Consider the following 26,948-nt stretch of genomic DNA (forward strand, 5'->3'; position numbering starts at 1 on the left):
CGTGTGCTTCTCTTGCACTTGCTGCTGAGAGCAAGAAAAGGTACTCCTCTCCTGCCCAGCAGAAAAGGACTGACAAATCTTATCTCCTTGGAAATTCTTCATGCATCATACCCAATTTAAAGCCATTTTCCTCATCTAAACCTTAAGTTATTCTATTGGAGAAATATTAGCACTTGGAAACATATACAGTATGCAAATACAAGATGCATGTTTGGTTTAGAACTTGTCCAGTGTGAAGAGAACAGGAAACATTATCTTGGCTCCTTCTTAGCATCTCTCATTTATTGTTTGTGACGTATCCAGATTATCAACTCTAATACACTTTATATATATATATATATATAAAGCATATAATTTATATATATATATAAAGCATCTGTATATAAACACTTAGACATCTCTGTTCCTTGTTTCTTGTTCTTATTCTTCCTTATCTCTTTATATTAACTATAAATTTTTGAGCCTTGAGTCTTTCAATTAATTTGCTTTGACTGCCTCCCTCAATCAACTATGATGAGATGCTAAACATTATCCCCAGTAAAAATGTTGATAACAGTTCCTTGAAATGCAAGTATATACTGCTTTAATATCCCAAACTGGCATATGCACTGTTCAGGAAGGTGCTGTGACTTAAGGGTTATTTTCTGCCTTTTCCAAACACTTTAGTACTTTAGGCTGGGCATTGTCAAAACAATTTGTTCTTACTAACCATGCTGATCAGATTCAAGGTACTAATGTACTTGTTACACACCAGTGGGATTTTTCTTTCCATGTGAAACATTTTCAAGAGTAGATTTAAATATATATAATTCTATATAAAAATAATATATATAGTGTATGATAAATACATATATTATGAATGTGGACTTCAGGAGTCCCCAGCATGTTTATATTTAAGCAGTCATGAAAGCCCATGGAACAGAAGCAGTTATTTCTTCTGTAAGAGGGCAAATGAGCAATATTTTCAGCCTTGCTTGAGGTCAATTATTTCCAGAATAAAGAGCTAACCTTCCTAGAATCCAAATAGAAGATTTACCTTTGAGTTATTGTCTCCTTTGCATGTTCCCACATGCCAACTATTCCCCTGCTGGCAAGCATAGCCCCTAGATGTACAACATCAAATGTTGCCTTCATACCTAGCCCAGTCTGTCAAACTGGCGTTGCAAATCTATTCCCTGACCATCTAATGAATGGTTTGTTTTTCTGCAGAATTTGTGGAGCAGTCAGTGCTTGCAGCTCACATGCTGCAGTCAGGATATGAATCTTAGCTCTTAAACTGATCTGGACTTTCTCTCAGGAAATAAATGATGCCCTGGAGCAAAATAAATGAACTCTCACCACTGGAGCTTCATATGGGGTGATCAGATAATTGATTGTTAGTCCAATAGAAAATAGCTGATGATGAGTTTGTAGACTCGCACATCATTTTTGTACTGTGACTGATATTAAAAAAAAAAAAAAGTTAAAAATGGGGAAGAAAAACTTGTAATTTACTATGATGCTGATCTGTTTGGTTTTTGTGTGTGTTTTGTTCTTGCTCTCCTAGGTGGGGTTGAGTGCTGCAATATGGAAAGCAAAAAGGATTTTGAAGAATTCCAAGGACCCGGTAAGATATTGCTGGCATTGTGGTGCTTTACACTGTATTTGCTTACTGGGAGTGAGTCCTCACTCATTTTGCCCAGTCGTGAGCCATCTTGATCATCATAGAGTTGGATGGCTGAATCACTCCTACCAAGCTCCTCAAGTGAGACTAGAAAGAAGAACAGAGAAATAACAGAAACAAAATGTAAAATAGAGGGAGAACAGACCAAACCTCATGGAAAATGCAGACTTGTTGAGTAGGGATAACTGTTGATATCTAACCAAGATATTCATGGAGCAGCTGACATCATCTGTGGGCTCCATAGTGCAGATCCACACTGGAATACCTGCTTGTAAAAACAAACAAACAAACACCTATAGATATTTTGTTTAGATTTTTTACAGGGCAGGAATTTCCCCACTCATCCTTTCCCTGTGCCCTTCCTCCTAGAGATATTCTTCCTTCAAACTCCTTGAGTTGTTTAACATTGCCTCAGCTCCTCCTCATCTCATGCATCCTTCATGTCCCTAGCCATCCCTGCCTTGCCCTTGTAGACATGTGTAGGAGGAAGCCTCATGAATGAAGATGCTGTCTCAGAGCACAGAGAGTGCCCTTTGGGGTTGTCTGAAATTCAAGCAATAGCCTAAATGCAAATTCTGCTTGTTTTTTTTTTTCCTTTATGTCCCTCTTCATTTGAAAGCTGGGGTTGGAAATCTTCCACCCCCACCAGTTTCCAGATTTACAGTGGATCTATACTCAGTTGCAGAGAAGGAAAGGGTAGCTTTTATTCTGCTGGGTTCACTTATGAGCTCAGCCATGGAGTTTGCTTCCAGTTGTCTTCAGGCATTTAATTCAGAGCAAATGTTTTTGCTGTTTGTGAAGAAATTATTGATATCGCTTCTTCCTGAACCCTCACTGTGATGCTACTCACAAAAGCGAAAATGGAGGTGCCTAATTAGCCTTTGGGTAATTGCCAAATTGTGAAGCCAGGGAAATAAACAATGCACTGGAGAGACGGGTCTCAGCTCCTACAGAACAGCAACCAGCAGGATCTTATTCATTTTCCTCCCTATTCAGTGCTGTCCTCCTGATTGCCTGAGATTTCCTCTCAAATTACATGCGATATCTAATTCCCTTCCCAGGGTGCAAGCCCACAGGTCTAATGCTTGCAGAAAGACTCTCTGAGTGAAGGAGGTCCTCTCTGTTAGACTGAGCTCCGGAGCAGGTGTGGGATGGAGAGGGATTGATGAGCAACTGCTGCCTGTTAGGATGCAGAGCTCTTTACCTCCCTTGCATGGGCTTTACTAGCTGAAATGAGGAGTCTGATCCTTTTTTTTCCCCTCCTGTTTGCACACCAAGCTGTGTTCCTTGTGTGGCAAGTCATGACTGGCCTCTGCAGAACATAGCATGTTCTTTTGAGGTCTGCAAAGTAGGTTGGCATGGTTGGCAACAGTCCTTGGTGCTATGGGGTCTCTTTCCAATGTATCAGTGCTCTACCATGAACTCAAATCTCCTGTACCTCCTCATCCTCCATCACTATGCCCTTGGCTTCTTTCAGCCCCTAATTGCCTGTTCATCAATGGAAAGGGCAATTAGGATGTACCCTGGCTAAGAGCAGCAAGACTCTGTTATATCTGGCTTTCTCCAGTTTCTAAACCTACATAACCATACAGCATGAGGCCACATCAAAATAAAACAAGTATCACCTCAGTGGTTGCACTTCTGCAGTTACACCTAGTGTGTTTCTTGCAATGATACTTTAAGAAAAATGTGTTAAAGGCAGAAAATTAATAATAGCAACACTTCTAGGGGCATAGCAGGACCTCTTAAAAGTTTTGACCTATGTTGGAGGGAGACAGCAAATTATCTTTTTTTTCCTCATAGCCACCATTTTGGGAGCCTTTGCTTTGTGGCGTGTTTGGAGAAAGAACTCCCCAGCCTTCTGGAGAGGTTCTTGCATGTTAACTGTCCCATCTTGGCTCAGCTGCTGTGCATGACAGTGCATAAAACAGAGGTGATTAAAGCTGGTGCTAAGGAGATTGGAAGGTCTGCCTGGCTGCCAGGGGATTGTATTTACTGAGCATTTCTTAGGGTTGCTGTAGGTTTGGGAAAAAGAGAAAGTATCTTCCAGATGTGGAAATGTGGTGAAAAATACTAAACCCAAAATATCTAATAAGCTTCTCCATTCATTAAATGTAGTAAGCCATCTGTGAGCAACTCATTTAAACCAAGCACCAACAAACATCAGGGGCTTTTTCTTTGTTTTCATAAAACCAATTAAAATAATTACTGGAATGTCATTATGGAATGTTAACAGGCCATGAATTAAATATTATTGTTATTGGTTGTTATGAGTATTTCTAGCACTAACTTTTCTTATGAATGGTGAGGCATCTTTGAGTAACAGCAGAGAAAAAATTACTTCAGCAGAAGAGAGTTGTGCCTTTAGTATTTAGTGAGAGTAAGCTGTGTGTGTGCAATCTTGTAGCTACTACACGTTGCCTATAACTCTCATCCCTACAGCAGGAGATGTGGGAAGCCACAGAAGGGAGACAAAAGAGAGCTGCAAGGCAGAGCAGGGCACGAACCAGTCTCCTGCCCATCAACTGCTGCAATCATGGCATGGCTCTGCTGGGGAGATGCCTGCAATTCCAACCAGAGCTGAGCAGTGTGCTGGGGCTGCAGGGCTGCCTTCTTTCAAAGCTCACAGAGCTCCAGTCAGCAGCAGTTTTCACAACTAGCTGAGAAAAATGCAGGAAAGGTTTTATTCTACTTGCAGCAAATGATAAACTTTAAATGAAGCCTGAAAGCAGAATAAAAGAAGGCCTGCTTTATTAACTTATTTCTTGGAAATTTTGTCTTTCTGGCACAGTTTGGGCTCCGGGTGCCTTAACTTCAAAGGCTTTGCATGCTGTGATTTAGGCTGAAGTAAGAAACCAACAGCTTAGATGAAGACAGCACAAATCTTAGCACAATGGAAAGTTTTCAGAGCCTCCAGTGCTTTTGCAGGCAGCGTTGAGATTAGTCCTACATGGAAAAGGTGGGGAAAGTGTTGTGGGTTTTTTTCAATCCTTTCCAGGAAGCTGTACAGAGGTTTGCAAAGCCTTTGGTCCCTAGTGCAATGCCAGCTTTGCCATATGAGTCTGACAGAACTAGGGAGAGTTAGCTGTTTTGGGGGGGCTTTTTTTGCAGATTTCTTGTTTCTCGGCTCCCCTATTTTTTTTTCCTTTTGTTTCTTTGATTTCTCTGTGGTGTCCATCAGAGTGCATTGTCACTACTCCACTTCCAGTGCTGCAAAGCTTCTACAAGCACAGCATTTTTTTTTCATCTTCTGCTTGTGGTGCAATCATTACCTACTGTCTTTACACTGAGGGCTTCCTCATCTCTTCACTACCCCCTTCCCTCCATGTTGAAATCCTAGCTGTGACTTTCTGCTGAGGGTGACCTCTACTCTTACTGCTGTGTAGCTTATCTCCATTTTTCCTTGTTAACTGCCCAAGCAAATGCCTTCCTTCACAAGAGCTGTGGGGCAGTGCCCAACACATTGATGAAACCCTGCCTCGCTGCCCTTCAGCAACCTCTAGGAGTTACAGAATCACAGAATGGCCGGGGTTGGAAGGGACCTCAAGGATCATGAATCTCCAGCCCCCTGCCACACGCAGGGCCACCAACCTCCACATTTAATACCTGCCCAGGGCCCCATCCAACCTGGCCTTGAACACCTCCAGGGATGGGGCATGCGCAGTCTCTCTGGGCAGCTGTTCCAGCACCTCACCACTCCAATAATAAAGAACTTCCTCCTGACATCCAACCTAAATCTTCCCTCCCTCAACTTAAAACCATTTCCCCTTGTCCTGGGAGTTCTCCATCAGTCAAAGCTTTGCATGCTGTGGTTGCTGCCCCTTGTGGTGATTAAAAGCTTTTTCTTGTCCTCTCCCAAGCTGTACACAGTATTTACCTTCTGTTTTATGTTAGGTAGGGGCTATAATCTCATTAGTGCGAGGGCTATCTTACTTTTCTTCTGTGTATGTAAAATGTGTAACATAAGGGAGTTGGTCCAAGGACAGAGGTGCTATGGCAACATAAATAATTACCCTCCTTTGCATGAAGTAATGAGTACATCCATCTGCTCAGCTGTTTCAGATTTATATGTTGAATATGGCCTTGGTGAATACAATTAATTAGCCTGTGCATCAACTAGCCCTCCATATTTATTGGCCACCTGAATACTCCTGGTGTTTAAAGGCTGCCTGAACTTGCTGTGAAACCACGCTCACAGTGTATTTGTGGGTTTGAGCTGCAATGCACCACAGTGTTTTCTAACCTGAGCATTAAGAAGGGCTCTTTTACTTTCTGAATCTTCCTGGTTACCTGGGACCTCCACTGGGTTGGCCTGTAGTCTGCTAATGCTGGAAGAGTTCATCCTGCAGCAGCTGTGCTAGCCAGATCAAAACTAGTTATGAGATCCTAGGTTTAAAAAAAAAAAAAACTCATTAAAAATCAAAGGCATTCTATGCACGTGCTGGCTCCCCCCTATTTCTGCTCTCTTTGGCTCTTGACTTTTAGCTTATCCAAAGCTCCCCACCAAGTGTGCAGAAGTCAGCTTTTTAGCCTGCAGTGTGCATTGCTTTCCCTAGTTCTGTGCTAAGTGCAAGATACTGTCGTGTTTATTCAAGGTGAGAATAGGTGATTTTACAAAGAGTGAAAGAAATAACTTTGCATGACAGGAGGCAGTTTGATGAGAGCTTCTTCCTTCCTTTCAATTTTGCAGCTCTCTGAAAGTAAATGTACTTGGTTTAGAAAATGTTCAGTTGTAATCCCTAAGTTGACTGCTGCGTCAGGTCTAAATCCTCAAATCCTCTGGCATGTGGCATCTTTAGTGGAGTTGTTGGTGTTTTCAGATGCTGTTGGGCAGAAAATACATGATTTAGGTCTGGTCTTGACTGACACGGTGTCTCTATGAACTAATGTATTCATCTTTCTTTATTTTCTTGCCCTCCAGAAAAGCACCGTGGGGTTCCCAAATCTATGTGCATTTCCTCCTCTGGATGACCTGTGTGAGAGGATTAAATAGTATGTATAAAGTTTTCAGCTCTTCACCAGAAACAGTGTGGTACATCTGTTTCTTTCAAAGGAGAAAAATAATCCTCACCTTTAACAAATCTCCCTGTACTTCACTGCTGTTTCTTTCCTTCCTAAAACCACTGCCCAGGCAGTGCGTGTGGAAGCTGCATAGAGTTTTCAGGTGGGTGAGATTTGCTTGGAGGGATGCCCGTGCTTTTGCAATACTTAAAATATTTGCATGCATTCAGCAGGTCCAAGAGGACAAACATGCTCTGTCACAGAACAGAGCTCTCTGCTACACAGTGGTATGACACCATAGGAGGTGCTGGCTTTTTCCTGAGATTTCTGGAGTCCCAGAGATATCTCCATTGTGTTGCTCGGTGCCAAAACCCATATTCTGCCAGACTTAAGGCAAACTAAGGGTATGTGAAGAATAGGAATTAAGCTTGCAAGTGTAGGAAACTCACCAGGTATTTAAGAAAGCTGGGTGGACAGGAAGAACAGCTTAATCTCATTGCTAACTTTGAGTCAGAGCTTTGAAGAAAGACTGAGAATATTAGGTCATTCTTCAAAAGCTGATTTTTACCCAATAAAATAAGCACGTGTTTGTGTATCTACAGCTTGGTTTGGAAACTGCAAGTCTCTAGGCTAAATGCACATGAGAATGAGTATATGCCATTTGTTTTTAAGAGCGGAAGAAGGTTTCCACCAGCTAAGACTCCATTCTGCAGCTCTTCTGCAGGTAGAATATTTCTGCCACTATTTCCTATCTGGCAGATTTATGAGATGTACCAGACTGAGTGTGGTGTTCACTTCCAAAGTGATATTTACTTCTACCACCGATGTGGTGCCCCAGTTTGTGCAAGAGGCTGAGGGTTTGCTATTGCAAACTCAGTCCCACAGTCAGCAGATATTGAAGGAGATCAGAATTTGCTCCTTTGGGCAGAGTCACTTTGAAATACAAGCAGAGAACTAAAATTGAGCACAGATCTGCAAACAACATGCCAGCTGTTTTCTGTTCTGAACGCTACATTTTTTCTGAATAGGTTTCCTTCCTTATGTTAACGCTGCATTTGTTGTTTTTGTTTTTCACAGTGTCCTCAGCAATAAACTGCCTTTTGAAGATTTTGATGGAGATAAATTTAGTACTTTCCCAGTAAGCAAAACCTTTCCTTTGGTACAATAATCCCTTAATACTGAGAACGTCAGTGGGTTTCATCACACTTTCTGCAGTGCCTTATTAATTCATGTGAAGATGGTATAGAAGGGAAGTGAAAAAAAGTTTATTTGTCATAAAAGACTTGTTTGCTTCTGGATGAAATCACAGTCATTCATTTATGCCAGCTGGGCAGATGCACACATGAAGCTCGTGCTCCCAGCAGAAGCAAATTGCTCTGCTGCTAAGTGGTCTGTTTACTGAATTTAGAAGAGGTAAAGTACCAACATGTTTAAACAAATAAATAAATAAATCCCAGGTTATTTCTTTACCAAAGTGTGCAAGGTGTCATTTATTAAAGCTCAGTAAAAGCGCCCTGAAATACAACCCATTTACTGGGCTTTATTCCTGCACTTCAAGTTAGATTCTCATTTTAGATATTTTAAATTAAAAGCACCAGAGTAACGACGAGTATTCTATTTGTGTGTTCCTCCTGGCTTGTAGACACTGAGGGGCTATCACTGGCGTGGCAGAGACTGTGATGACAAAAACACCACCGTGTACCCTGGCAGACGGTAAAGCTTTTAATTATTTCAGATAATTTAGTTGCTTGTAACAATTGTGGCTTTGTAAAGGACAAGCTCCATATTTGTTTTTAGGCAATCTGTGAGAGGGCACAGCGTTTCTCATTGCCTTTGAGTGAGGTGCCCTTGTGTGCAGGAAGGAAATTCTAATTATTTTACATTCTTAATGGAAAATAGCACAAAGCTTTCTGATTTCCTCCCCTTCTTTCCCTTATTTTCTGTAACGTTGTATAACCCTTTCTAATTCTGTTTTAGTCCTGATAACTGGGATGCGAAAAGCGACTCTAACTGCAATGGCATATGGGTAAGTAAATGAAGTTACATCTTAAAATTCCCTCCTGATTGCTTTTTCTCTCTTTTTTTTTTTTTTTCTCTCCTTTTGAAATAGTCCATAAATGTTGGGGTTTTATTATTCTGGTTTACTAGCTGATTTGGATTATTCCGTTTCTTTACTTCCTCAGATATTCAAATAAAATTGCATTTATTAAAAAATAAGGGAACACAGAGGAAGCAGTTATGAGAGTTTGTTTATCAATGCTTATGATTATTTAAATTATAGCTATTATAATTAATTGAAATGTACGTAAACTTATTAGAATAATTTATTGGAAGGTGTCATTATTACCATGCAGTGCTTCCGACAGGCAAACATTCAAGACCTAAATTCTAAGCTTCCACTTTGTGTCACCATTTTTCGAGCACTGGATAGAGACGTTCATCTGCCCTTTCCCTCCTTCAACAGGGCGTGGATCCAAAAGATGGAATTCCCTACGAGGAAAAATTCTGCAAAGGTGAGGCTTTAAAGCCAGTACAAGGAACGATGTCTGTTTTGTGTTCATTTCATATTTTAGTGCTTTTCTGATCATTGTCAACGTGGAGGAATGACAGCGGTCTTCCCTATCTTCATGGGCAAGGCAAAATGGCGCACGTTCTTCTTACTTTTTTGCAATTGTGTAGATGTTGCTCTGCAAGCCTTGCTCTCCATGCTCTGCCTTCTTACACTATTAGGAGGGCTTTACGTGTTGGGAGCATTTCATGCCATTAACCAAGTGTGTTAATTAGGTGCGGATTCCCAGGGGGTGGTGCTGCTGGGAGACTCAGCTGGCGCGCATTTCCACATCCCACCCGAGTGGATGACTGTCACACAGATGTCCGCGGTGAGAAACTGCACCTGGCCTGCCAAAATCACTGCTTGCTTTCCCCCTGCTTTTGAAATGTCTTCTGGATTGTTTTCCCTCATCTGTGGCATACATGTAATAGTACAAAGGGACTCCAGTGCACAGATTCTGTAGCTTGTTGCACAAATACATCTGCAGACATATAGGGATCACTAGAGGTTTGCAGTGGATTTGTCCTAAAGGGAACAGTTTCTGTAATGAGTGTAGAGCATCACTAGCACATTGATAACTGTCTTTAGGCAGTGTTTCCCATTTTTAACAGCAATATAATTCACCCAGCTCTGAATTACACTGAGATTCAGCTCTTGCAGGTCACTAATTTGAATGAGACAACAGGAGAAAAGATCATCTAAGCAAGCAGTAATTAGAAGGGGGGGGGGGGGAAATTCGCAGGCATGCTCCTGTCCTTCATTGCTGTGTGCTTCCTCAAGCTGATGCAGCTCCCTGGCCTGTGTCATGTCCTCTGCACAGGGTGAGCACATCTCCTCCATCCCTGCAGAACTCCCACTACTCCTCCACTGACCTCTGTGCAATATGAAAAATTTCTGGAGAACCATGTTTGTCCCAAAACTTCTGCAGTTATTGTGCTTTTGTAGGTCCATAGGTCTGAGAGTTCATGCATTTTTTCCTCTTCTGCTTCCAGAGCTGAGCTGATTTAAATGTTGCCAATTAGCTGTTGTTTTTCTTTGTTAAACATTTATGAGCGGTTATTAGATGAATGACACTGATGACAAAGCTGATGATGAGCATAATAAATTAGCACTAATGGTAATTGAGATTATCTTGTCAAATAAAGATGGTAATAACACTGATGGTGATGATGATTCTGGCAGTAACACTGGTGGCAAAGCTATGCAGGCAAGAAGAGTTTTAGACTACGTCAGCATTTTATTGTTACTGACATGAGGGTTTAGAAAGTATTTCTCTGCTAGCTGGATGGCATGCTGAGGCAGAAATATCAAGGCCCAGTGCCGGAGCGCAGATGATGGTTCAAGTTGTCTGTTGTTATTGTCTGGTGTCTGTGGAGCAACTTGCATGGTCCTCTCTATGTAAAGTAGAGAATCAGACTTTGTGTTCTCAGAGCTGAACTCCAGCTCGGTGATGTGCTGGAAAGAGCAAGGGCTGGTTGGAAAGGGAGAAATGGTTCTTCTCCCATAGAGTCGCTCATTGCCTCAAGTTGTATCAGGGGAGATTTAGACTGAAGATCAGGAAAAATTTATTCGTGGAAGGGAGTGGTCAGGCACTGGAATGGGCTGTGCAGGGAGGTGGTGAAATCCCCATCCCTGGAGGTGTTTATGAGACATGTGGACGTGGTGCTTAGGGACGTGGCTTAGTGGTGGAATTGGTAGTGTTTTGAGATGGTTGGACCTGGTGATCTTATGGGTCTTTTCCAACATAAACGATTCCATTATTCTAAGTCAGAGCATGAGCCCTGCATTGGGGGAATAAGGACGAAGACATATTCACTCTGGCCTTTCACAGTCATTCCATTCACCCACGGTGTAGGAAGTAAAAGGAATTAAGGGATTGCTGGAACTGGAGAAGCTAAATACAACTGTATTCAAGCATTTCTACTGGACAAACATACAACAGATATATTGATGCAGAGATACAGACTTCAGTGCTGCGAACTAACAAGTGTTTAAACACTAGCAGTGCTAAAATGTCGTTTAATTAGCAGCTAACCCTAACTAAGGAAAGCGTCACCTGTGAACAAAATTACGAGTAAAAAAACATTTGGAGCTAATTCAGAAGTTGATGCTGCTTATCCCTCTTTGTTGCTGCCTATTCCTCTTTCTTGCACTTCTGCATCTTACTCTGTGTGTAGAAAGCCAATAGCAGTAATTCGTCTTGCTTCGGGGTCGAGAAGGTGCAATATGTTTCTTGAGAAATAGCGTTACATCCTGTTGGTAAATGTCCTTCCTGTGTAGGTCTAATTAACAAAGTGAAAAAGAGAACAGTCATTCTGTGTTTTTAAAAGTTCTGGATGTTTCTGCAAAGAGAGAGAAGAATAAAAACGTGTAGTTGCATGCTTCTTGAGAACTTTGCAGGGAGATATCTGACCAAGAAATATCCCTCCCTTCCTCTCGTCTTCCTTTCCTCATCCCTTGCTCGCTCTCTCTCCCTTTTTCATATGCAAAAATGAAAAGGTTGAAGTAGTAGGCCATGTTTTTCCATTCCTGTAAAAACCAAAAGATAACAGTGTGCTCTGGGTCTGGTCACAGTATGCCTTTCGTGGCCAGCAGGCACTCATCCTTTCTTTGTGCTCTCTTCCTTATGGAGAATTTCTGAACACACCTAAGGCTGGTTCTGTGACTAGAGAAGGTGCAGAGGGTCTAAATCCTAATCTTACAGAACCAACCATAATTTGGGACCGCAGCAAGAAGAGCCTGGGCTTTGCAAGGAGGGGACAGTGCATTAAGTTCGTCTACCTGCTGCCAATCTTAAGGCATTTCACTCAGATTCTGACAAAATTTCTTTGATAGGACACGTTGGAAAATTAGTTGATCAACTGGTTTCTTTTGTAGTCAATAGCAGAGGGAGTTCAAAGCTTTAATTTTCATTTCAATGGTAATTCAGCCCTCTACATAGAATTCCAAGTAGGGCTTTTCCCCCCCCCAAGTATTTTACTATTTTCCAAGGAAAGCGTTATGTGCCTCTTAACTCAAATTCATGAAATTCAGTTTTTTATTACCTTACCAATTTTCTGTATTTTACATATTTATTTTATATGCTTTATATATTTAATGTATTTCATATTTATCCTTACATGTGTTCCCATACACATATGTAAGGGTAAAGTAAAATTTACACTTTAACAACTCTGTGGGCCCTCTTTTTAATCAGCATCACATCAGCAGCAGCTGTTAATTCCTGCTATAGAGCTAATTATGTGGGGAAATAATTTTAGAGGAGAGGTGCTGAGAATTCAGTTAAGAGGCTCTGCAGAACTGGTGCTTTGTCTGATTATGCTGCCATGCAAAGGAGCAGCAAAGTTGAGTGAGGAAAGAATGAGAATATTTAAGAGAAATTTCTACACTGAAGTGGGCTCAGATTGCCATTTGGATCATTGGATGACAAGCAGAGGATGACCAGAATATGAGTACTTGATTTGGGCTGAACAGTTTGGAATTCAGATCCTTGCTCTATCTTCTCAAAGACTGCTGCTGGAAAGCTGCTGTATGAGAAGATGTATTGGGCTTTGTATTTCTCCTTCTAGCTGAGAAGTTATCGTCATGTTTAATGGATGTTCCTCCCACTAAATTCATTGTGGAAGGTGTCCATTGAAAGCTTCTGCTCAGATAAGCACATTATTTCTAATCCCTAAACACCCCAAGTAGAAGAATTACAGGAAGGGAATTATTCAACTGTATCAAGGAGATGATTATTTTGGCTTCCTTCTTGTCAACCAGTCTTAGGTCTGCCAGACCTTTCTCCTTTCTTCAGCAAGAACTGAGCTGAATGTTCATTCCTTTGACGTTAAAATTCTGACATTAAAAATTAAGTATAATGCAGTAGGCATGCTTTTTATGAGGTTTAACAAAGCAGAAGAAATACTGTTGGTTTTGTCTGAGGTGGATGTTTTTTTGTGGAATTTTAATGTTCAAAACACTGGTGTGTCTAGCCATGGATATTGCACTCCTGCTGCTCTGTCCATCTGCTTGTAATTGACTTCCAAATAGCTACTAAATGCAGCATTTTTCTGTTACATGTCTGGGATAGGAGCTTACTTTTAAATCTCATTTCAGAAAACATTTTATCTGGAGATAAAAGCGCTATATTTATAAAGGAGCTGGAGTTATCCTCTCTAGGAAGATGAATTTAAAAGCTCTTGAATCTCTACTTCATGCTAAATAAAGACGAAAATAAATCCCTCATCTATCTATCTGTAATTCAGTAAACATCTATTTGCCCACAAACGCAATATCTTTGCATATCTCGTTTAAATAACAAGTTACTGCTGTGTATTTCCAATGAAAATATAAAAAGCAACATTTCTTTACATTTGAGTTCAGGAACATTTACTCCTCTCACTCCTTCTTTTTTTCAGCCCCAATAGAAATAACAGCAATTTGATCTGTGAAAATCTTATTCAAAACATGTTCTAGCTTCTCTGTAAATCTGGTGAGTTGTAGCCAAGTTTCTCCCAGCTAGCATTATAATTACTCAGATGCTGTATTTTGGAGAAATAAGGTGATATTTTTTCTAATTTCACATTTATAGCCCTTGCAACATTGCATGTTATTCATGATTTATGAAAAGATGGGATGTTTCCTCCTCAGGAGCTCTAAGCTTATTTTCACAATAAGAACATTGTCTCAGCTATGTAATGCTGTCAAGAGGAACTTAACACTGCTAAAATGACTACAAAAACAAATACCTGATTTTCTTTCAGAGAAAGGGGTACTTCAGTGCTTTCACAACTTCTGCATCTGCCATTTCTAAACGGCTCTGTTATCATTAAGTTTCCAGTGCCCTTTTGTGGTCTGATTTTGAAAATATCTTGCCTTAGCAGCACTGAGCATTCTTCCATTTAATCTGACTTTGTCCAGCGTGGCTTGGTGTGTCTTTAGCACCAGCCGTGACTTTGCAGTGCAAGAAAAAGGGGAAGGTTGGGGAGGTGTACTTCAAGCTAAGACACATCTAAGAGGTGTAAAGGTTCCTTTGAATTGAGACCCATCTAGGGCGTTTGAGACTAAAATACAGCATTTGAAGCTAGAACTAACTTTCTAATCATTCTTTGCTAAAATCTGGCACATAGGCTGATGCATGGTTTCTCAGCCAGAATAGGCTGAGTGAATGGTATTTAAACAGGGCTGTGCTGAGAGGAGTTTTAAGCTAAAAGTCAGAATAGATCCAACTCTACTGTGGGCCACATTTGCATCTGAGACTAAGCAAAAGGCAGTCTGTTAGGCTGTGCTTTCCAAATTACAACTCTGCAAGTTCAAGGTCTAGCATTTATCTGAAATTAACCGCTCATCTCCACCTTTCAGTCCTGAAATATCTTCAAAAATCTGGCTTAAATACTTTGCTGGAGCGGTGTCAATGCCAAACCTATCTACAGTTTTCAAATGCGGCTATAATTCTGGGCTCAAATGTTCCTTTCCAGAGCAATTTGCAACATAATTAGATTCTGGCTAATTTATATTTAAGCTAAGATTGCAGGGGAAAAACAGTTAAAAAGTTATTATGGGCTTTGTCCAATGAAAACATTGTTCTGGAGTGATAATATGAAAAAATGGTAGACTTGGTCACAGAAAAATACATTTGGGCTCTATATGCAGGTGTATGATGTGTCTGATACAAGACCATATCTATAGCTTGTCCTATGTTAAGTTACTTCTTTCAATATTTCTGTTGTCTTCACGGCCAATCTACAGGGAGATAAATGCAGCAAATGACCAAGTTGAGCTTAGCCCCTTAATTGTCTGCTTGCAAATAAAGCTATCACTTTTTAGGGAGAGAGGTTCAGAAGTTCCCTCCAGTCTTTAAAATATGCACACGTGTGTATAGATGCATATATGCAGCTACAGCCAAGAACACACACACACAGATATATATATATGAGAGAAAAGCCACTGAAAGCTGTTAAGCCAGACCCATTTTCACCTTGGTAACTAATGCAGAGCCACCATAAGTAGGTCAAATAGGCTGTTACTTGCTTTATGCTGGCATCTGCCATGCATTAGGCTGCACTGAGCTCAGCTTCAGGATTTCATTCCCCCTTGCCCCCCTTTCTTGCCTCTCCTCCTCTTTTCCTCCCAGCCTCTTACATATAAAGCCCATAATCATATACTCAAGTAAAGCTCCTATTCACCTAAATGATAATTTTGTGGGAATAAAGACTTTTTGAGACACCGAGAATAGCTTTCAGTTAATTCTGACCCTGTTGGAGAAAGAATTTCTGCCTGCTTGTTGTTGATAGCTGTGATGGCTTAAGGAAACTCTACAATTGATTTAAAAGAAAATGAAGCTAATAAATTACATAGATTAAACCAGCCTGTAAGTTCTCTTATTTTATGTTTTGACCTTCTTTGGTTATTGCCGTTTTCATCAACGTTTTTTTTATGTTTGAGCACATTGAATTTATACATTTGTTTTTGTGAGCCCAGCCTAGTCTGGGACAAGCTGCAAATTTACTCCATATTCTTGTCCTTCTGCAGTAGCATAGTTTCTGGAGGCCGTTTTTCTCTTTCACCACTTTTTGCACTGTCACAAATCAAAAGATAGGCAAACAAGGTACTTCACTTTGACTGTGTGACCACACAGAGGCATTTGCAGAGGCAATCATTTTAAAAATAATTAAACTGAGGACAAAGACCAGCAAAAGTACAAGACATTTGCATTGTAGAGGTCTTTAGGGGCTGGATACTCACAGCTCATGCTGCTGGAGATTGCAAGGGAGCTTGGAGTGAGTTCAGCGTCATCCTTGCATTCCCATCCATTTGCCAGAGAGACTGTGGACAAAGCACTGCCATCTCTTCCATTGTCCAGGTGTACTCACCTTTAGAAGGGCAGCAAACAGCTGTTATCTTGGTTGTGTCCATCTGCAACGTGATACAACTCAGGAAGAGCTTTGGAATCCTCCAGAATCAAAGGGTGTTGGTAGATACAACTCAGACATTTCTGAATGCCCCTGGTTCTGCTTCTCCTTTCTCTGCCTCTTGGTGTGTCCACTGTGCAAGAGTCAGCTTCTTAAATAACTGCCACTATAGCCATCATTGTAATTGCTGTTTTTTTGTCTGTGAAGGTGAAATTAGGTTGATTTAAAAATTTCTTTTTCAGAAATCATTTGCTAATCTCCCAATGGCTTTCACCGATGAGCTTGACTGGCCCCAGTTCTCAGAGATCACTGGGTTCCTAAACTCCACCATTGGGTAAGCTAATGGACAGGGAGGAGAAGCCATAGTGAGCCTCGAAAGCAGCAAAAAAGCAGTGCTTGGAAGAAAAGACAAAAAATGCTGGACAGATGGGTTTCTAAAATCAAGGTCACCCTCTAATCTAGCAACATTTTAAAACCCTTAAGTAAATGTACACTTCTCAGTAATCTAGCCCATTCTTCCTGAAATTCTGTGTGCTTTTAGAGCTGATCAAAATATAGTTTGGGAGGAAAAAAATAAAAGGAAAGTGTTAAAAAATGAAATCTTGCTTTTTTGAAACTTCCAAAGCAGTGAGAAGGAAAAAATAGATAAGAATAACAAAGATCAGCATTTTCCTTTCTTTTTGCACCCTTTTCTCCTGTTCTATATTTCTTTTTGAAACAGTAGAATAAGTGATAACCCATGGTTATTTTGATGGTATTTCTTTTTCTGCAGGTGGGGCAATTTTTTTTCTGTGTGCTTTTTTTTTTTTTTTTCACATCTGGTAGAAAGTAGCAAAAGAATAGTTTAGAAAATGATATGACTTCATTTGCTTTGTTGAATTTCTTCTTTTGAAAGAGGAAGACTGCTGGGATAGATGGAGAAAAGTCTGAGTCTCAGGTAGAAGGGAAGGAACACCGAGTGCAAACATAATAAAAGCACCTTGGAATGTCAACATTTTGAATTGTTGAGTAAAAAAAAAAAAAGTATTTTCTTCAATCATCTTTCTGACCAGCATTAAGAGGCTCGTGTCTCTTGCCAGAATTGAAAGATATAATTCATCAGCAGTGCCTGGTTTTGCCTGGGTTCAGGATATTTTTTTAGTTTATATATCAAAGGTAGGTCATGAATCCAGTGAAATGCCAAACCAAGCAGAGGGCAAACCAGCAGAAGCCTTCTACCAAAAGAACTTATAAATTGACACAATATATTCTTTTCCAGGAAAAATATCTGTTGTGCCATGCAGCTGTACTTTCTGCTTCTTTCTGCCTGTGCACAAACTGGGCTCTCTCAGCTACCTGCACAGGATACGTGTTTAAAGGTTCTGTATCACTTCACGAGCTAACAGAGAACATCTATGCAGCCTCTTCTTTCAGGGCTACCAGCAAAACCAGCCTTTAGAAACCGATCACAACATCTGGCTACTCAGAACCCAGCATTTAACTGGGTGGCAAAAGATCTGAAGTTAGCAACAGACCAGAGCTTAGCAGCGACCCTGGCATTGCCAGCAATAGGCCTTGGATCAGTGTTGAGTTTTCAGTCTGTTTTTTAAATCTCTTCCATGTCTGGAAAGCAAAAAAGGACTGCTCAGGATTTCAATGCACTTTTCAGAGAAGCAGCTCAAAATCTCCCAACACAACGACTGAGTCTGCAGGAGACCAGCAGGCAATGTTCTCTGAGAGAACACTGCTTGCAGAAAGGCTTCCATTCTCTCCAGGCCTGCAGAAATAGAGTCGCAAACCAATGTGGCCTAGGCCTGGCCTTCCCACCCCCTAATCAGTGAGGACGTACATCACTGATTAGCTGAGGAGTGTCTGCTATAGCCAAGAAGTTCTGTTTGCTTCCCCTCATCCCCCCACTGCTATGCTGAAAGGCAGAGACCTCCTGCACTCCTTGTGCAGCCAATTGCGTGGTTAAAGGTTGGTGTTATCAAGTGTGTCTGTGTAGGTAGTTACTTTTTATTGCCGATTTCAACACTTACTGTTGTTTTATGTTCTTCTGCATTCACCTAAATTGACTGTTCTTGAGCCATGGTATTGCAATTATCTGAAAACTTCAGTATCTAAGTTCAAATACAAGATCAAATCCCGAGTAACAATGGCCAGGTAACTGTGACTCAGAGCATGGCATTCTCATCAGCTTCTCCTGGCTTTGTTATCCTTTTCATTGCATTTTCATTTTTTCTCAACAGTGCAGGAGAAAACTGATCAAAATCAAAGCAGAAGTGGTTTTCAGATCAATCCACCTAAGATTTATGTCACTGGGAAATGAATGCCTTGCCAGTATTTTTTCCTTTTTGTTTACTGTTCCACAGCAGACCATTGAAAAGCCAATTAGTGAGCAATCAACAGGATTGTTTTGATAAATAACGTATAACAAATAGGTTCTTAAAGACTTTGTCTGAAAGACCAGGATAAAAGCATCCAGAATGAACATTCCAAAGAAACTCACCATCCATTTACAGCTTCTCAGAGAATATTCAGTCTTCCATTTTAGGCCACCTTCTTCAAAATGATAGAATTTTATGACCACAAAAAAGGGAAATTGTAGAATTGACTTACATTTTCAGCTGGTGAACAGAGTTGTTCAGGATCAAGAACATACTTCTTTTTATATCATTTGATGTGTTTTCATCCACATCATACGAGACAAGCAGCTTACGTATTCTTAATTTATTTCAGAGGCTGGACAGACTCTCTGTATCTACGTTTACGCAGGAGAAATCGCTGCAATCACCGAGACCTGCAGAACATTTCCCAGAATGGTACGTTAAGATTTTTTAACCTTTAAAAAGAAATCCTATTATCTGATGCTTGATGTGACTTTAATAAGCATCTTTCGGAAACTAAGAAAAAACCTTTCCTAATCACCCACATGTCTTGTGGAAAAATAGAGACCAGCACTTATTTAACTCAGCATCTATCCTTGATCACTTCTATCTGCATCTCTATTGAGATCTGCATCTACTTTTATGAAACACTTCGCTGATATTTTTTCTTTTGTGTCCAGTTGAGTTACACTCATCTGACAGTTTTGTTGTTGTTTTTTTTAACTTGTGGGGCTGTTAGTAAAGCTTCCAGCATTAGAGATGTATGTTCTACCCAGTTGCTATTTCCATTAGAAGCTTAAGGAATGTGTGGTTTCAGAGCACCCTTTAAGGATGTAAATAAAACCTACTTAACTGTGTATTAAATGGCCACTGTTATACTAGTAACAGTACTTTGAAGTCAAGTTGCATGCTTTAATGGTAAAGGATAATGAGAAGAGTATTAATGCTATTTCACATGTGAAGACATGAAGTGATTTACAAGCCATCTCAGACTATAGCAGAGCTGGGAATTAAACTCATCTACCTCAACACCTGCACGGTACTGTAGCTTCTAGGCTGTTCTTACCAAATGTAGCAGTTAAATTCTGTGGGCAGCAATAATTTTTTCATGTATCCCTGCTGGAACTATGTTTTGAGTAAATCATCATTCTGTAAGCATTGTTACATGGTGAAATTGGTTGTTATTTTGCTTCTAAGGACCTAAAGGAGTCAAGATGCCCTCCTAGCTTTGTTGCTTGTAAACAGTGTCTCAAGGGTAAAGTGTTGATTGCAGCTTAGATAGAGAAAGAAAGTGTATGGACACTGGAAGCAAGGTCAGGCAATGTGGAAGTACTACAAAGATGCTGTTTGCTATTGCAGGGGAAGGTACATGCAGTCAAAACTCAATTAGAGTTGTGGTGGCCAGTAGTGTGAGGGACAACCAAAAGAACTTTTTAAAATATGTTAACAAAGAAAGAAGAACCAAAGATAACATTATTCTGTTACTTGATGAGGATGGTCACCTCGCAAATAGGGATACGTGTAAAGCAGAGATGTATAATTCTTTGTCTTCAACACTGATGGTGGGATCTGGGATCATGACTGCAGTAATGCAGATTGCAGCCAACCCTGAAATTACGTTAGACTTGCTGCTGCATCTGGATGGAGCCTGATAGGATTCATGTCAGCATGCTCAAAGAGCTGGCTGATGTCATTGTGAGACCTCTCTCAAGTATTTTTCAATAGTCTTGGGAATCTGCAAAAGTCTCAGTTAACTGGAAGCTGATAAACATCCCAATTTTCAAAAGGGACAAGAAAAGGAGGTCCTGATAATTACAGGCCTGTCCATTTCACTTCAGTGCCTGCTAGGATTATAGCAATTATTATTCTGGGAGTTACTGAAAAACACCTGAAAAGAAATGACATCATTGGTCACCGCCAACATGGGTTCATGATGGGAAAGTCCCGTTTAATGATGTGAATCTCCTTTTCTGACAAGGTTACCCATCTATTTGACCAAGGGAAGCCTAGATGTAATCTTTTTGGATTTCAGTTAAGCTTTTGAAAATGCTTCTCACAGTATCTTTCCAGACAAAGCATCCAGCATAAGAGTAGACTAAACATAATGCAGTGGGTGAACAATTGGCTGACAGATCAGGCTCAAGGGGTCATAGTGAAGTTACATCAGGCTGGTGGTGGGGCTCTAGTGAGATTTCCCAGGGCTCCATTTTAGTGTTTTAATCTGGACGCAGTACTCGAATGCGTATTATTTAAGGGAGGAGCTGTCGACTCTTTCAAGGGAACAGCTTGATGTAAAAACACCTCAGTAAAGATTAAAGGGGATTACTGTTCTGGCTTTGAATCCTTGAAGGTAAAAACATCACAAAGAGGGAAGAATGGTTTAAACTAAAGGACACTTCTGGTACAAGAGCATGGGTTTTCATTAGTTACACCTTTGTTTGTGGTGGGATCTTTAAAAAAGGTCACTACCAAAGAGCGAAAACCTTGAATAGCCCTCAAAACAGAAGAGTGGGGCTGAAAAGAAACTATGAGTTGCTTCAAAACGGAGTTTGATTGTATCTGTTATAATCAAATTATATTATATTTGTGCTTTCTTGAAGGAACACAGCAATCTCCCTTTGAAATTAACGTTTATTATGTTAGCTATTTTGCGTTGGGCTAAATGATGTTCCCAGCAGTATGCTTAAAAGATACTTGATTATTCTGTTATTATCACATTCTGTTTGCATTGTATTCAATTAATTTTAATGCTTCAGAAATCTGGCTGCAGAAATGAGGGAAAAATTGTTCTCCTTGGGTGGATAATTTAGTTTAAGGAATATTTCCCCTCACTGACCTGAGTCCTGATGGCCATACATGAGGAGCACCTCTGCCCCTAATGCTGCCTAGAAACTTGCTAAATGCTAAATGCCCCCAGCCCCAACAGCCAGTTGTCTCACTGGGTGGAATAAGTTTCTCAACGGGCAGCATGAGACAAGGTTTCCCTTCAAAATTCAGGTGGGCTTTTCCCTTGGAGAAATTCCCCTTGGATGCCAGCACCTTTGTCACTGGCAATACCACTGTATGCTTTCCTACTTCTTGAAGCATGTGGGATGTTTCAGAGACTTTTGGTCTTTTTGGCAGTGTTTTTGGTGTCGTGGTTGCCTACAGGTACTCCTGACCTACTCACCTGGCATTTGTAGTTGGTGGCATTCATGGTCACTGTCCCTCAGATAACTTTTTGGGCAAGGGAATAAAAAACGGCCAAATTAGAGGAGGCCAACCGTTCTCATTTATATCCAGTTAACCTCAGTGTCTGATAACCTATCACCTTGTTTTCCTCTATTTAAATTAATAGATGTGCCTTTCTTTCTTCTATCTTCCCAATTCCCTCACAAACTTAAAAAAGAGATGTCTCGTTGTACGTACCATTCCTTTTTATACTTCTCTCTCTCATACTTACACTGCAGACTCCTACATGGTACAAAAGGAGAGGAGCCTATGACAAGGCAAAAGGATGTGAAGAAAATTGAGAAGGGAATTTAAAAAGGAGAAAAATTACAAAAGAGATAGAAAAATCCCGGGGGATCTTCCCTTGGTATCTTCTCTTAATCATCACACTGAACACAATATTGTAAAAGGTTTGCTCTTCTTGCCTTGTTCAGCATAATATCACAGAATGTGAGGATTTAAATTGGCACTGCTGATATCAGTGAAGATCAAACTGACCCACCGGCCTGACTGAGCTCCATCTGGGGTAACTTACCCTTCCTCCAAAAACAGTGCTGACCCAGAGAGATGCAGTGAAAGAGAGAAATTCAGGAGTTGTGGGCCAACTGTGAATGCACAGCAATCAGCTCGCACTCCTAATCAATGTTCTCCATCAACATTTTAATTTCTTCATTCATCCTTTTCAGTATGATTTTGGTGTCTTGACTTTTGGCATCTTCACACGTGCTTGCAGTCTATAAGTTATTTCTGGGTTTTGACTGACTGAAGTTGATCCTAAGATGTGAGGATTGGGTCTGGAAGCTCAGACGTAGGGCTGGAATGTGTCCCAGCACATGTAGAAACCCCTTTGATAGAAGCATCCTGTTCTGCACAATAATTTGCTCAAATCTTCCAAAGTATCATTAAGTAAACATGGAGAAAGTGAACACTCTCATTTCTAAAGAATTTCTAAATAATTACATAACAGTTCTGTGATTCTCATCCATGTTTTCCATGAGATACTTGGACATTGTTAAAGATCATGGTTATTTTGCGTATTAATTTGCCACTCATAGTCTGATCTGTCTCTTTGGGATTTTTGCCTTCGATGAGAAAAAAATCAGCCATGTTAACACGTGCCATGGCTCTCTGAGCAATCAAGAACCAGGTACTTCGTGGTGGCTTTGAAACCAGTTTAGAAAGAATCATGGTTTTGTGGGGTTTTTAGATTTTGGCTGTCTTGGAAATTCTACTGTGTTCACAGTTCACTTGGGGAAAATCGGAAACTATTTTTCTTTTACCCTATTGCATTTCTAATTGCATTCACAGCATAAGGAGCAAAAGATGAGAAAGCAGAAGCCTTTCTTAGCCATGCAGCACTTTTATAGCTAACTGGACCCAGACTCTATCTGTGCAGGACCACACTGCACATTGTCAGCCATACAAGGGCTTGAGCAAGCAAACCAAGAAAAGCACAACTTAGAAGAATTTCAAGGCTTGTGAAACTTGGGGTTGTGGAAGTAAAACCAACCCTGACTCCTCACCAAAAGTGCCACCAGTCTGAAAATGTTTGGAAAGCAACTAAGGGGAGGTGAGGAGAGGTCCAGGAGGAGACGGCAGGCATTCTGCAATGCAAGGGTAACAGAAGTTCAAATACTCATTCTCTCTGATCTCTTTCTTCTCTCTTGAATGTTTTCTTCAGAAATTGCAACCTAGATCATAAAAACTTCCTTAATAACTCAGTTTACCCATAAGAAAATGCTCTCTATGAAAGCCCTTCATTTTCTCAGTCTTCTTGATTCATTATTTATGATTGATTTACTGTGCTGAGCTGCTTTTCACTATTTACACTCATGGAGGTAGCACCTACCCAAGATGAGCCTCTTACCTTTTGCAAATACATCTTTAATTTCCAGAGATCCCAATTAATTTATTTGCACTAGCACTCAGTTCAGGGAGTCATGTGGCAGAGTGGCTTAACAGAGAGATGCTGAATTCTTGCTGAAAGGATATTAAGCAGAAAAAAAACGGACAGCTAGTGGTTTTTCTGTTCCAAGCCATGTTTTCTAAGGATTGCGTGGAGCTCTTATTCTGCTGAAAAGGGCTTCTCAACAGGAGAAGTGGATTTTGCTTGGACTAGCAACCCTCAAGAGTGAGACAGCAGATAGAGGCATTCATTTTTAGCCTGGAAGAACTGGATTATTTAAAACATAAAGGATTTCGTGATATATGCAGTTGGCGATAGTAACAAAGGCACTTCTATTCAAATGCAAAGTGTATTATTGCTACCTTAGGGGTTTATCTCTTAGATCTTTTCACAACACCAGTCCAGAGGAGATTTAATGATGTTCTGCCCACAACTTTCCCCCCGCAAACCACAGGAGGACTGGATTTGCTCCTCAAAGCAAGCTTCAAGGCACTGTGCAGAAAAAAGGAGAGAGCAGGGAGGAGCTGAGCGGAGTGTAATACAAGAAGAGGGAGAAAAGAGGAGAGAAAGTGAAAATAGGACAAAATAAAAGCAAGTACAATGCATAGGGCCTTCTCTTCTGAAGTTCATGTTCCTGAATCACGCTGTAGGTGAGCTGCTTGCTGCCACAGTCCCGGTCCAATCCTGAACAAAGCACCGTGCTTCTCCTGGCTGCTTTTTTGCTGCCACTCCTGCTCTGCAGGTGATGGAGTTTGATTTGCATGCTGTGGGCAGCTGGGATGTGTACACTTTCTAGCAAGGCCTGCTAGAAAGTTTTATGCATAAAAGCTCTCTTGGTTGGGAAATGCTTTTCTTATTCAACGCATAAATGAAATGCAGCAGACCTTTACAGATGCTTAGGTTTAGCTAGTTCTTTTCCTGGAGGAGGAAAACGTTGCACCCAGCCATTTGGGTGAATTGCTAATGAAATGCAGAGCTTTTATGGAGGGCTGCAGCTGGCCTAATACTATTTTTCATAAGTCTGCCTCTGGTGGCAGGAACGATGCAAACATCCCAACATTGGTGCCTACTGCTGTAGCAAAGCAGAGAGTCTTTACAGAATCTTTCCCACCACCAGCTGCCCCTCCAGAAGTGCACAATCTCACAGGCATCCTGTGTTGTATCTGCCAATCCTGCTGCAGGCGTCCTGGGTACCCTGGGATGTCAAAAATGGCTCTTAGTGCTTATGTTTAGGACCTGAATCACTCCCAATGTGACATAGCTGTGAGACACTTAGGAGAGTGAGAACAGTTCCTCTTGCAGTTTATAGGAAAAGTTAAAAGTAGATCAACTGTTGACAAGTCAGGTTGGCTGGTTTACAAGAGACTACTGTGTTCAACAGATGGGAAGAAGCTGCCAGATCTAGATTAAAAGCCAGATCCAAACAACCCAATACTTGTAAGTAACTGACTTTCTATGGTCTGATGTGTGAACTCAGGTCAGCAGGTACTGGATGCAGCTTTACTTCCTAATGCTGGCACACGAGAAGGTTACAGAGGCACTTGCTGCTCCCATTTTATTTTTAATACTCCTACATTCTTAGAAATGTGCAGTGAATTGGGTTTTGCTTTTCCCTTTATTTGTCCCTGTAATGATTTTTTTACTGTTCTTATTCCCACTGCATGTGATCAGGTGGTTCTTCACGAAATCTCCTCAGATTAATAAAAAGGTGAGTGTCTGATGGGATTCTGAGTGCTGACTGCAGGTACAGAAGTGTGTGTGTGGGGTCCTACACCCTCAGATGGAAGCAGCAGGGCCCTGCAGTGAATGTATTATCCACAAGTGCCTTGAGAAGCACAATTTCACCAGTCCACTGTGCTCTGAAGTGCTGACTGTTTCCTCTATGGTACCAAAATTCATTAAGAGAGAAAAAACTCTTAAAATGTGGATGTCACCAACTCCGAGGTCTTGATCTTAAGCCAGTGGGGCATTTCCATAGATTTCAGGAAAAGGTTGAGCTTTTCCTTATATCTATCCTATGGGTCTCACTAACCACATTGCTCCTGATTAGCAGCAATGTGATGGACATGGGTATGCCTGGAGTATTAACCCTGTATGGATACAATGAGTAGCTACCAGACAGGGAGAGGAAGAATCATTCCTTTTCAGATGAATTTGATGGCCATGGAATGGTTGGTTTAGGATTAGGGTCAGGGTTAGGGTTAGCCTTCCTTACGTTGATGCAGTTCACTCCTAAAAGATTTACAGTTCTCCCCTGCAGAAAAAAAAAAAAAAGCAAACATTGATGAATCATTCCTCTCTAGTGCTGAACTTCAAGCCACATCCTAATTTGATATTGTGCTCAACCCCATCTATAAACGTAGTTGTCAGCCACACATACAGTTTTGTCCCAACTCTAATTAAAAACTTCACAGGTTGATTTGTGTCTTTGTCCTGAAATGAAGCTACTTGATTTGGCTTCTGAATAGTAGATACAAAGCCAGCAAGAAGGGCAGAGAAAGAGAAAAATCCATAACGGGTGAAAGGGACGAGGAAAAAATTAATGTGAGAACCTTGATTAAAATATAAAACTACAGAAAAGAAAAAAAAAAAAAAAAACAGAAAACCTGGAATTATAGTAGTCTGAGCATTGGCAAAGTCTGAACAAGCTACTTCCAAACATGAACTCATACAGCATGTGCTTCGGGCACTGAGGACGTGTTTCCCACTAATGTGCTGCTTATGTGCAATTAATTAATTAATATTTTTATTATTATAATAAAATAATTTAATAAATAATTTAAAAAACTAATGTGCTTAACGTGCATCCTTTCAGCTTGGCCAGAAACCAACTGTTGGACAATCCAGCCATAGTTATCTATGCTACGATTGGGAATGACGTCTGCAATGGGTAAGGTGGAAATCAAGCTAGCTTTTATATGGCCATAAATTTGGTTCTTTAGACTACTCCTTGCTGCTTTGACATTTTATTCTCTTTGCTTTAGGGTTCCCCTCAGTGATGTTTTGCTTTGCTGTTGTTGCTTAGTCTTTGTTTCATTCTTATTTTTCTGCTGAAAATACTGGTTATCACCTTATCTGCATCTATCGTTGCTGCTTACCAGCCCTTATTTAGAGCTCTTCTGTCCTTCTTTTACAAGCCAGTGATAAAGTGACCAAAGGCATGCTTGAAGTTGACCATTTCTTATATAGCAAATGAAATGAAGTATTACAACAACAGGAGGAAAAAGAATAGCATTTATGAGCATGTGTATCCATTTTGCCCAGTGTGCCATCTCCCCCCAGATGGGGTAGTGTGCCAGGCCTACCTTTTTTGAAGAACCACAATATGGTCTCCTGTCAAGGTCGATTTCCACACTGC

The 26,948-nt window shown here is 40.7% G+C and overlaps 1 protein-coding gene across 2 annotated transcripts in view; it reads left to right on the forward strand.

Moving 5' to 3' along the window:
• Positions 1-26,948, forward strand: part of AOAH (acyloxyacyl hydrolase) — a 67,652-nt gene that overhangs the window by 20,966 nt on the left and 19,738 nt on the right. For both annotated transcript variants that reach the window (XM_010713032.4, XM_010713031.4), the window contains exons 6-16: positions 1,547-1,606; positions 6,585-6,655; positions 7,742-7,802; positions 8,307-8,377; positions 8,642-8,690; positions 9,129-9,177; positions 9,449-9,543; positions 16,351-16,442; positions 18,827-18,909; positions 25,262-25,298; positions 26,406-26,480. In XM_010713032.4, coding sequence (XP_010711334.1) covers positions 1,547-1,606; positions 6,585-6,655; positions 7,742-7,802; positions 8,307-8,377; positions 8,642-8,690; positions 9,129-9,177; positions 9,449-9,543; positions 16,351-16,442; positions 18,827-18,909; positions 25,262-25,298; positions 26,406-26,480 — 743 coding nt within the window. The remainder of the gene's footprint in view (positions 1-1,546; positions 1,607-6,584; positions 6,656-7,741; positions 7,803-8,306; positions 8,378-8,641; positions 8,691-9,128; positions 9,178-9,448; positions 9,544-16,350; positions 16,443-18,826; positions 18,910-25,261; positions 25,299-26,405; positions 26,481-26,948) is intronic.

This window comes from Meleagris gallopavo, chromosome 6 (genome assembly GCF_905368555.1).
Source record: "Meleagris gallopavo chromosome 6, MGAL_WU_HG_1.1, whole genome shotgun sequence".
Lineage (NCBI taxonomy): Eukaryota > Metazoa > Chordata > Aves > Galliformes > Phasianidae > Meleagris > Meleagris gallopavo.